The 11976-nt window shown below is 39.6% G+C and overlaps 1 protein-coding gene across 2 annotated transcripts in view; it reads right to left on the bottom strand.

Moving 5' to 3' along the window:
* Positions 1 to 4647: 4647 nt before the first annotated feature.
* The window catches only part of tafa5a (TAFA chemokine like family member 5a), a 180062-nt gene continuing 172733 nt past the window's right edge, over positions 4648 to 11976 (bottom strand). Inside the window, exons 4-5 of one of the 2 annotated variants that reach the window (XR_013972235.1) lie at positions 11425 to 11616; positions 4648 to 6329 (exon numbers count right to left, since the gene is read on the bottom strand). Coding sequence is in view for 1 of the 2 variants with exons in the window: in XM_080887035.1 (XP_080743161.1) it covers positions 6321 to 6329 (9 nt within the window). In the remaining variant the exon portion in view is untranslated. The remainder of the gene's footprint in view (positions 6330 to 11424; positions 11617 to 11976) is intronic. The other variant, XM_080887035.1, reaches the window with a different exon arrangement.

The following is an 11976-nucleotide window of genomic DNA, read 5'->3' as shown; positions in this document are numbered from 1 at the left end:
TGGTCAAAGCCTTTAATGGTCCACATTACATTTTGTGTTGGTGATGGCTTGTTGAAAACATGGTTGTAATTAACCGTCAGTAACTAAGAGGATGTTTGTGATGCACTTTAAAGGGTAGTGTAGTGTGGTTTCAAGGGGATCCTGATAGATATTTCATTGATATAAACAAGTTCTACCAGTTGATTGAGATGCTAATTAATTTTTATCTGCTGGCTTGAGAGATGTGGATACCCAAGTTTGTGAACGTGATAACTCGAGAAAGAAAGGACGTAGGAGTTTCAAATTGATACCAAAGGTGTACCTACTGAAACTCTCAGACGGGTTTGAATATCAATAACCACGACCTCCAGGTCAAGCTCAGAGGTCAAGCTTTCTGAAAATCTTCTGAATGCATAACTCATGAAGGAAGTCACCTAGGATTTTGAAATTGATACCAAAGGTGTATCTATTAGGAGGCTAAGGGTACCAATATTTGAAAAAATGTTTCTTTAAACAATTATTTTTACAGGTTCTTGAACTGTGCACTGTTTTTTATAGAGCTAAATATTTTTTAAAAAGAACTATCAACCCGCAGCTTGATAGTTACACAGTAAGCATCTGATCAGCTGAAACTCCTGTTAGTTGAAACTATTTTTTATGCTTTATTTAGGCTACACAATATCAGTGATACTGTGGCCTATGAAGTGTAAATTTAAATATAGACACCACAGTGCATGGGGCATAGGCTAATGTGCATCACAGTCCATTGTTATATCTCAAAATGAACGAAAGCCAGTGCTGAATTAGGGATGTCTCACAACATCCTTACAGAAAGACTGCCATACCAGAATTTGGGGGGGATTTACCAGTATGAGCACAGAACATACCACCATTCTGTCAGAGTTTTTTCTACCTCCGAGCTGTGTACAACTGTAGACATGGCAAGCCGAAGAAGAAACGATATTGCCAGCGCAGCTAGATGGAAGTGTGAATTGGAGTAAAACAAGACAGTTTGTGCCTCCTTCCTGATGACATCCCACATGTCTTATAATATGGCAGGCATGATTAATCTGAGAACAATATGTGGTGTGTTATGTCTCACAGTCGGCGAAAAGGCAACATTGCATGACTCTATAATCACCTGGTTTTGACACAGTGTCCATGGTAGCACACAAAAATATTCTGTAGTCTAAAGCTATCATTAGAAGCACCGGTGACTTAACTCTAACCTAGGTTAGAGTTAATATATGACATTATAATATACAACATTAATATATATCTCACAAGCAGAAGGTACCCAAGAGGTACTGAGCTTCAGCGGCTCAGACTGCATTCATGGATCAGGTCAACCTCAACCCCAAACCATGCTCACTTAGTGCCTGTTTACCCGGGCCAATCATCACCCCATATGTGGCATACAGAAAAGGTGTTCAGTATCATAATCTTCAACCTCTGCAGTATCCATCCCCAGTCTCTGCTCAATCTTTTTTTAATGAAATGAAATGAAAGTGGCTCTGGGCAAATGCTAGTATTGTTGGTTCTGAAATAAGGCCTTCATTTTAAATTACTTTTTTTCACTTCTCAAACGCTGAACTTCTTATTTTTAGTAGAATTTCGTCTGCGATGTGATGATTTGAGTTTATTCTCAGATCTATGCTTCACACACTGTACTTTTTTTTTTTTTTTTTTAACCACAGGCTACCGGAAGTAGGATTTAAATGGTCATCCATCTCTACGAAAAAACTATATTTGAATCACTTATTCTTAACATTGAACCTTTTTCATTTTCAGATCTTTTATCCTCCTATACTTTATGACTGCATTTGATTTTGGACTTTATATCCATGTATGCTGTCCTAACAAGGCTATGGTAGCTTGTACACTCTCATCCTGTGGTCTCCAGAACTGCTGAATGTTTGTGCAGAAAACACGGCCCTACCACAGCTTCCTCGCTTTGCATTTGCCTGCTCTAACTCTGTGTCTTCTGCTGCTTCCAAGCTTGGGGTTGAAGAGCTCACCGCTTCCTTCAGCACATCCTTTTCATATATATCGGACTTGGCTTCACGGCTTAAAATTAGATGCCCTACTGTAGGTTTAAAGTCAGGCCTTGTAGAGTGATTCTGTTAGGAGCGTCAGGAAATCTGAGTCAGATGGAGGAAGGATAAGCTCCAAGTATAATGGAGATTTTAAAACCTTGCTTTCTTAGATTTCTAGATGGATCTGCAAAGCTGGGATTTTTTTTTACAGGTTCGGTTTAAAAAAGTTAACATAAACCAAAGTTTTTGTTTCATACGACAAATTCTATCCTAAGTCATAATCCTAAAAAAAATCCTGAAATATACATATTAAAAAAAGAATTTGGGGATTTCTTTCTTAATAAGGTTTAAAGTATTAAAGCAACTGCTTTAACCTATTGAGTTAATCCCTTTGTTTATCAGCTGGGTACTGAGGATTTTGAAGCTGTTTCCTTTTCCCATTTCTTAGACTTGGTTTCTCACATGACATTTTCCACTTTGGTAAAAGATTCTCTTCCATTTTGGTCTGTTAAAGAAACTTTTGACATGAAAGGCTGTGATGTTCTCACAAATGCAAGCTTAGCTCCTATGTGTGTTAAGCATGCAGTAGTCCAGCCAAGCCTAATTTGGAAGTGAATGTTCTGAGCAGTTATCGCCCTCTATCAAAACTTTTGGCTGAAGTTCTAGAAAAAGTCATTTTTAATCAACCATCCTTTCTAGACAAGTACAATATCTGTGAGTCCTTTCAATTAGGTTTCAGGGCCTTTCACAGTTCTGAGTCTGTTCTTTTCAAAGCAACAAAGGCTATTCTGCTTGATGCTGATTCTAGTGGTTGTTACATCTTAGTTCTGATTTGACACTGCTGATCACGATTTACTCATTAAGCGCCTGGAACACTATGTAGGAGTCAAGAGTTTGGCGCTTAACTGGTTTTAATCTTATATGGAACTCACGACTTTTGCAGTTAACTTTGGAAAGTCACTGCTTCAGAATCTGGGTCTATCTGTGGGCCTGTTCTTTATTTCCTTGTACATGCTCCTGCATCAAGATAACATATTTTTTCATTGCCATGCAGATGATTTGCAACTGGATTTACCTTTGAATCTTATAAATCACGGTTGCATGTGAAGGCTCAATGCATCTTGGATATAAAAAGTCCAAAACAGACGTCATATTGTTTGGCCCTCTATTATTAACCGAGAGGTTGAAAGATAACTGGGTATCTTTAGTTTTATTAAAATGCAGGTTAACAACCGTGGGATTATCATTGACACCAATTTGAAATTGAACAACCAAGTCAATGCTGTGGTCAAGAGCAGACTATAATCTTCTTTAGATCTGGAAAGGCTCATGCATGCACTTTTTTTTTCATTTAGTCTGTGTTACGGCAGACTAGCAGCCTAGCAGGGTCTCCTCCTGAAATTGCCCATGTGGGTGTGTCCTACTATCTCCCGCTGCCTTAAATGCCATCTTCTTTTTGCACATCTGACTCCCATCAGCAATTAAAAGCACTTAAGGCCAGAGAAAGGTGAGCTCTAGTGCCAGAGAGCAATGTTAGTGGTTGCAGAATGGTTGGGAATATAACAGTCTGGACCATTGTAATACACTTTATACTCTTGTTAGTCAATTATCTCTAGCTTCTTAACAGAAGGAAACTTCAACTGATTGTTGAACTGTTGCTGAACGATAGTTTGTTGTGTTGTGAAATTTTCAGAAACACTTGTTTTTTAAAATTATAAAGCACTTTGGTTTTAAATGTGCTATAAAAAAATATTTACTTACTTTCTTACAATAACATGATGTGTGTAAAATCTGCAGTTTAATATTAGGAAAAGATATAAATCTCTGGTAGGATTATGCTAGGAAGAGGATGTGAGTGTAAAAAAAAAATATTGCAAGTCTAAATAAAGATGTATCTGCTGTGGTGACCTGTTGTGAATCAGTGTGGGTCTTAAAAAACTAGCTAACAATGGAAATACATAAATAGTCACTTGTAGCACCTCAGTGAGTGACTGAACTTCTGATTAAAAACTTAACAATGTTTACAAGAAACTATGAGTTATTTACAATGCACACTGTATTATCAGCTCAGACTAAATTCTACTGTTGGATTGGCCAGGTCACTGGGCTATATGGGAGCTTTCCCTCATGACTGACAAGTTTGGTGGACAAAGCAGCGTGCTTTTTATTTGCAGTCTAAGCATCTGAAACTGTTTCATAAACTACATTTTTCAGACATGCTGTAGTTCTTTAGAGAGATATTTGGAGACTTGCAAAGTTAAGATAACAAACACTGGAAAAACTGGAAAGTTTGGCTGATTGCTTTGGGGTTTTTTGTGGCTTTGCAAGCAAAAATGATGAGCATGCGTTACACTGGAGAGCAGGAAAATTAGATCCAAGCACAAGAGCTCACTTGAGCATTTGGAAAAACATTGAGGTGTGAACAGAAGACGTGATTACTTGTCCACTTTTGGCTGGCTCATCTGAAACCCATGTTAACGCCAGGCGAGAGCTGGCTTTGACTCCCTTTGTTGTTTATACTGAATTTCTTAGGACTTTACCCTGGAAACAATCTAACTATAAATCCTCTGAATCACCTGGGAAGGAAAAGGAAACTTTAATTTTTTTCATACCTTCTCTGGTGCCAGAAACAAATACATTCATTAGAAAAGACCAGAATAAGATCAATTAAAGTTCTTGTTGATGACCTTGAACATCAAGAGCATCTAAGTTTGCAGGGGACATTTCTTGTCATATATTTATTCTTAAAATATTTCATGATATAAAATGTATGTAAATGACCGATACTCCTGCAGTGCTTCCTCTTTCCTTCTCTCCTCACCGTATTCATCGCCATCGGAGAGAAGCTGGATTTGTGCAAAAAAAGAAAAAGAAAGAAAAAATAAAAACAAAAAGAAACACAGGCACAAAATAAATTAAGAGATCAGAACCCATAGAGAGGAAATGAGTCAGTATTCCACACCGTGTACAATACAATATCATAGCAAATTAGCAGATTTCAATGGCTTCCACTGACTACCATAGATTTACAATGTTCAGTTGGCTGCACATCAGTCCTTAATAAATTGTGTCACTTTCCTTTTTTTTCATTAATGGTTCGGATAGACAGTGACTTGTAGATGACCATGAAAAGAAAGCGGCTACTGAGGTGTGAACAGAAAACCTGGGACTACGAGCCAGCAGTAATGAGAACAACAGCATTTGTTCACATCCTACTAAACTGCCATTGTGATCACATTTTAAGTCCAATAAGCTTCTCTACAAAGGTACAACATATAAAACTGTTAAATATATAACTTTTTAGGGCCTTTCAAAATACATTTAATGACTTTTCTTTACGCCTTCTTTTCAGACTTAACAGCATTTAATACTCTCTGTAGATAATTATCATTTCTCTGGTAATGATTTGCACTCCGTATCCATGATCAACACGACAATTCTTCCTGTAAGCTGTCCCAACTGTAGCTACTGAAAAATGCAAATCAGATTTTTTTTTTCTGGTTTTTTTGTTGTTTTTTTTTTTTTTTTTGATACACAGTTATACGTATGTAGTACCTATATCTCCAGTTCCAAAATACAGTGGTGAGCTTAGTCTGCGAAAAAATGTCCGTAAAGTTTGAAAAGTACTCCTTTGATTGTGTTCGGCACATACGCCGCCAGCTGCAAAGGTTCGTTTGTGCACCGAGTCTCTGTGGGGGCAGCCGTTGGTCGGTGGCGACACTCAAAGCATGTTAACAACGTTTCTGTGTGTCTTTGCCAGATGGTCCTCTCTGTCATAATGATCATATTTGTTGTTTTGCTCTTTGGTCTATAAAAATATGGGAGGTTTACTCCAGCAGAAGGCCTATTCACAGCAGAGTGCGCTCGGTTCGGTTTTTACGGCCTCGCGAGCTGGTCTGAGAAGCGTCACATTGTGTTCTGTAATGACCCCGTCTTCACCCTGGAACTCCTGCACTAGAGTCTAGGAGAGAGATGTGGGAAATCCCGTATTAAAAGCAGTTAGCAGCTCCAAACAGTGGACTTCCAGTGAGGCAAAAAAAAAAAAAACATTCATGGGATTTTAAGGTGTCCGAACCTCCGTGGCATGAGCATGTGCTGCTAAATTCACAGAGCAGGCAGATAACAGTGGAGAGGAGGTGGATACAACGTGTTGACCCAACGACAGATAGCAGGAGGGAGCAGTCAGAAACCCGCGGTGGCCAGTCACAGGAAACAGGAAGTGTTTTATAGTAAGTTTGCCCAGTGTCATAGGGAGAGATGACTCCCTCAAACAATCACTCCCTGGTTTTCCCGTCTCTGGCTGTGTTACGAGACCTGTGAATCAACAAGAACAAAGCAAACATGAGAGAACTGTTTTAGCACTCAGTCACAGTCATGCTCAGCTCCACAGAGAAATGTCTGAGGATGTGTTGTATCAAAAACATTTTGGCTCAAATATTTTCACTTCTATAGCCAGCAGAAAGAAAATGACAGAAAATATATTGTCTTTTTAAATACAATTCACATATGTGACGTTGGCTTTTTATTTGCAACAGGAATGTTCTTTTTCATTCAAATAAGCACTGTCATCTCATTTTAAAGTTTGCAATCTGCTTATTCACTTGTTTGCCAAGAGTTGCATGACAAGACTGATAATACTTGTGTATATAGAGTACTGTGCACAAGTCTTAAGTCAGATCTTAATTCTATATATTTTGCCAGGAAAACATGTGCAGACAAACTTGGAAATACTGTATTCAAAGCCAAAACTCTGCAATCTTAAAAGTCAATATTTGGTATCACCCTCTTTATTCTTCAACCTGAGTGCTCTTATGCAAGCTTCCTTGTCAATTCTTTAAATAGTTTTCAGGAATAGTTCTCCAGGATTCTTGAAGGACATTCAAAGGTTTTCTCTGGATGTTGGCTGCCTTTTGTTCCTATGAAAATGATCCCAAACTACTTCAGTAATTTTGAGGTCTGGGCTCTAGGGAGGCCAATTCATGACTGATGCCGTTCTATTGCATGTTGTTCTATCCAGGTATGGCTTCTTGCATGGTCTGTGTCTTTGTGATCGTATTCATGCTGAAAAGAGTCTGGTTCTTGTGTAATTTTCTTAAGTTGGAAAAACAAAAAACAATCCTTTGAAAATGGTCAGGTCCAAGGGCTGGGCTGAAAATGTCTTAAAAAGCAGCCAATATCCAAAGAAAATCCTTCAGAAATGCTGGAGAACTATTGCTCGAGACCACTTTCAAAAATCACAAGAAAGTTGGTTTCTTTGGGAGCAAAATATGGAGAAATAAGGGCTCTAGCTTGGTTTACGATTAATTCAGCTTATCAAAAAGACTACGCAGAATTAAATGATTAGCCTTGCAGTTTCCAAATATTAACGGTCACATACAAACATCTCAAAAGCTCATTAATTAATAAATATATAAAAATGACATTCTACCATTTGGAGCTATTTCATTATTATAGTGATCTTTAGGGACATTTGACATAATTGTTTTCTTTCTAAGATAAGCTAGCAAGGCTTACATTTGGTCCATTCGAAAAACAGAGCAGAGCAAACTGTTCCTTTCCTTCTCCGCCATAATGTTAAAAATAAAACAACGCTAAGTGGCTACTCTTGAAGCACCCTTTAACAAAACCATACGAGAGAGGCATCTCACTGAAATTTCAGCAGCAAAGCTGATAGGGATCATTCTCAGTATGCCAGTCTATTCTCCTAAAGAAAAAAAATATTTTTTTGCAGCCATTGTGTTGACATAAGCATCACACATGACTATTGCTCCATGCCAGACTTAGATGTTAATTACAGGATTGTATGAGAGCTTTACGAGTCAAATATTTAGAACTCTTCAGGGGATATAACCCAGTAACAAAACAAGTCTCACAGTGCAGACACTGAAAAACAATTAATCTAGCAGCAGAAAGACAAATCTCGGAGCCTCCTCACCATCTGGCCCCCGCCAGTCACACAGCCAACTTGATAGAGGTGCTGATGCCTTCCAAGACATTGCCACTGAAGCTTAATTCATAATAATGAACTCTTGATGATTTCACAGGGTGCAAATTACCATGAAAGGGGCAGGTGTTGAACGGGGTTCTAGCATGTATCACAGATGACAATGTCTTATGCTCTGGGAATAATAAACATCTCAGTGAGCTCGGGCTTTAATGGAGATAATGTCGTGGTTTTGTTGGAGCTGGGCATGGAATGACCCAAAGGTTTACTTGGTTAAAGCAGGGCCATGACTTTGCTAACTGCTTGACTGTGATGCCTGGCCAAAACAGGTGTTTAATCCTAGCATAATAAGCACAGTTTCTCTCTGTGCCTCCTAGAGGGCACACAGAGACTACAGCTCAGTAGTAAAAAGCCACAGGTAAAATGGAAGGAGGATAAATTAGTCGCACAAAGATGTGGAAGAAAAGAAATACAATGCAAGTGATTTCAAGCAGACACAGCATATAGACACGGTCTTGTTTTATTCAAGCCACATAGTGTGTGTCTACCATGGTGGATTTTTGTTTTTTAATATCGTCTTTATGTTTTGTTTTGTTTTTTGCTCCCTCTTTTTCTTTCACAGCCACACTGTTGCGAACAGCTTCTCATAAATCTCCCGCGCAAATCTCGTCTCAGGGAAACGCAAGCCTTCCCATTTAAAAACAGCAGCGAATGTCAGACGAATATGAGATGAATCTGCCCCGTGAATAACATTCACAGGCCTTGGGTGATTATTACTTAGAGTTTATCAGGAAGCAGCTACGCAGACAGCGAGCAAATACTTTACACTCTGGTGCAGAGTAGAGGGAAACATTATGCAGCGGTTCTCTGGCTATTGAACATGCCGGGCAAACGTTTAGGACGGTGGCCTTGCTCTTCGAGTAAGAACGAGAATTGGACTTTCGATTGAGACTGATAACTGCTGGGGGTGTCATAGTAACAGAAGGGAGCATCGTGCACTGAATCCATCTGTGTTAATGTGTAATTTGTGCAGCATTTCTCTTCTTATGGAGCAAGCGGACAAACCACTCGATACTTATCGATACGCGCCCGGCAGCTTTTGATCGAGGATGCGGAAAACATTTGATTTCAGGGACGGTACAGACTGCTTCCTGTCTCGAGGCCACAGCTGAAGCACTTTAATGCAACAAAAATGAGAATGTGCATACATGTGGCAGTGGCTTTCGTTTGCGTCGCACTGCTCTAAATAAAAGCATTTTCGCGAGTTGGAAGTATTGAAAGCGAATGCACCTGGACATACGGCCCTGGCTTGACATTTCTTCTCTGTCTGAACTCTTGCTGACTTTCCTCGAAATGTCACGGCCATGTGACCCACGAGGGAACAAGTCGGTGGGTGCACATGAAAGAAAATTGATCCACTTTGCCTATCCGCACTCTTCATCGAGGCGCTGTTTGCTGGGAATAATGCAAAATCTCAAGAGGACCCAGCGGATTAATTGATGTGTTTTTGTACATTCGCCGGAAGCTTTGCTGAAGCCCTCCCGTTCAGCTCGTTCCACAGTGCATCTGCTTTTGGATCTCCTGCTCGTTTCTAACGCTCGTCTCTGCGCTCACCCTTTAACGTTAAGTCTTGTGCAGCTGAGCCCGCGCTCTCTCTTCAGATTTTAGCAGGCGAGCGGCACAACATGATTCCAGATGAATATTCATAAGTGAACTTGTTGGCTAGGAATGATCCACAGGTTAATAAGGGATGGGAAATCGCTCATTACATGCTGTGAAGTTGGATAATGCCTGAAGCAGATGCTGAGATCAAAATACATGAACATGTATGCATGCGCCTCCAGACACTAGGCCCCATTCCACATTAGGAAAGAGTTCAAAGCTATGTGTTATGTCATTATCAGCCCTTTCATACAGCATTTCTTCAGAACATCAAAGCAAACACAGTTCACTATCTGCATTCTACAATATGATCAGAACTTAATGCTCAAGAGTGGAGTATTAGAACAGATTTAACCACGGTGGCATCAGGCTGGTGACAATGTTGCCAACGTGTTCTTCAATACTTTTATGCATCGACTACAGCTGCTCGTAAAGCTACTGCGTTGCGTGGCTCTGTGTGAGATCAGCTGCTTGCAGGCAATGCAGAATCGCCTTCCTTCAGAATATATATTAAAGGATCAAATGTTTAAATCCAATCTCAGATGGCCTCTTCTGTGAGTAAATAGACAATAATCTCTTTGATGCACTGTGCAGAGACCCAAGTTCACCACACACATTCCACCCCTTTTCTATTTATAGCTCCAAATCTACTGAAGACTTGCTGTCTGGAGTGAAAAGCAGCAGGATCACATTTTCCCTCAAAAGCAAATTATAGCATGGGCCATAAACACTGACAGTATTGACCAAAAGAAGAGCCTGTTTCTCAAAGACTCCACAAAAGTGGCCGTTTTTATGACTTTGGCCTTATCCCTTTTTTATATTGCTGTACCTTAAATTTATTACATGGCCACTCTCTATTTCCCGATCACTATTTATTAATATCAGAGTCTGTCTGGCGCCTTGTTTTATTTAAGTGCACAGCCACCATCTGACACAAGACTTTAAAACAATATACAAGGCATGCCAATAAAGCAGGCTGAGAATACACTGAGGGGGGTTTGCTGCACACATGGATTTTCTCTGGTTAAACACACACCAGGGAAATTGTCAGCTTATGGTAAAATACATAAGCCAAACAAGGATATCAAACAAGCAGACGCTCGCTTAAATTGTATCAGGATTTATGAGAGTCTATGCTTCCTGCTGTTTGTGTGTTCTGCTAAAGCTGAAAGATGCGGTCTTAGTGTTGTAATGAGTTCATAATGTTGGTTGTAATGACTTTCATACACTTTTAAGACATTTGACCGTGAGCAACAGGCAAGATCAGTCTCCTCTGTAAGGTCATGTGGAAAGTTACCTTCATTACAAGATGTTATAAAACAGAGCCCGACAGATATATCAGCAGGACTGACACATCGGCCGATATTTTTATTTGCCGATACGTTGGTATCGGCATTTGTAGCTGTTGATTGGGCAGTTATAATGTACAAATGATATATATTTAAGCTTGTACACATTAGATCCTCACTTTGACTCTGGGATGAGACACATTCAGTATGGGGTTGGATTAAGAAGGCCATCTGATTTAAGAAATCTCCTCAAGCTAATAATAGTTTTTATTTTTATTAAGGACTCATAAATAACTGTACCAAATATATGACAAATGTGTGTATATATGTGTGTCTGTTTATATTTAATGATGTGAATGTGGAAAAAAGATGAAAATATAAACGAGTATATCAGATCTTTATCTTTTTTCTAATCACCAAGTCTCAGTATCGGTCTCAAAAATCCTATATCAGTCAGGCTCTAGTTATACATTTAAGGATTTCTTGATTCTAATTCAAGGGATTTGTCTTGTACCTTACTGCCTTCACAAGGCTCTTGGTGCTCTGTAGCTGCTTGTGTTGCTTCCTGCCTTTGAGGCCAAGGTAAGGGCGGAGCTGTTGTAATGGTGGTGGTGGTGGTAGCTGGAAATTGGCTGTCTGTCAAGGGGTCATCAATGCTTTCCATAGTGCAAGAGTGTCGAGGGGGACTCTTGTCACGTCATAGAGCCTGAGGGGAGAAAGGGACAGGGGAAGGCGGTATGGTTATAAAGCTCAGTTTCATTTCTATTTCTGTTTTTTTCTAGATTTAGACACAGTCACAGTACCGCCACCACCACTACCACCATTACCAAATTTATCTTTTTAAGGTGTCGCGGAAATGTGCCCGTTTGGATTTGTCTAAACATGGAGAGCTATTCTGTGAATGTGCTGGGCACTGATGCTGTGTTACTTGTGTTCCAGTTAAATATAGGAGTGTGGGAGTTGAATAGGGTCTGATTCTGCGTAACAGTAGCCCACATGGAAGGAAAATAGAAAACAGCCCTGTGTTTCTCCAGTGACTTCTTAAATATGCTATAAATGTAAAGCA

Source organism: Rhamphochromis sp. 'chilingali', assembly GCF_963969265.1.
Source record: "Rhamphochromis sp. 'chilingali' genome assembly, chromosome: 7".
Classification (NCBI taxonomy): Eukaryota; Metazoa; Chordata; class Actinopteri; order Cichliformes; family Cichlidae; genus Rhamphochromis; species Rhamphochromis sp. 'chilingali'.
This window is presented reverse-complemented; position numbering and strand designations above follow the sequence as displayed.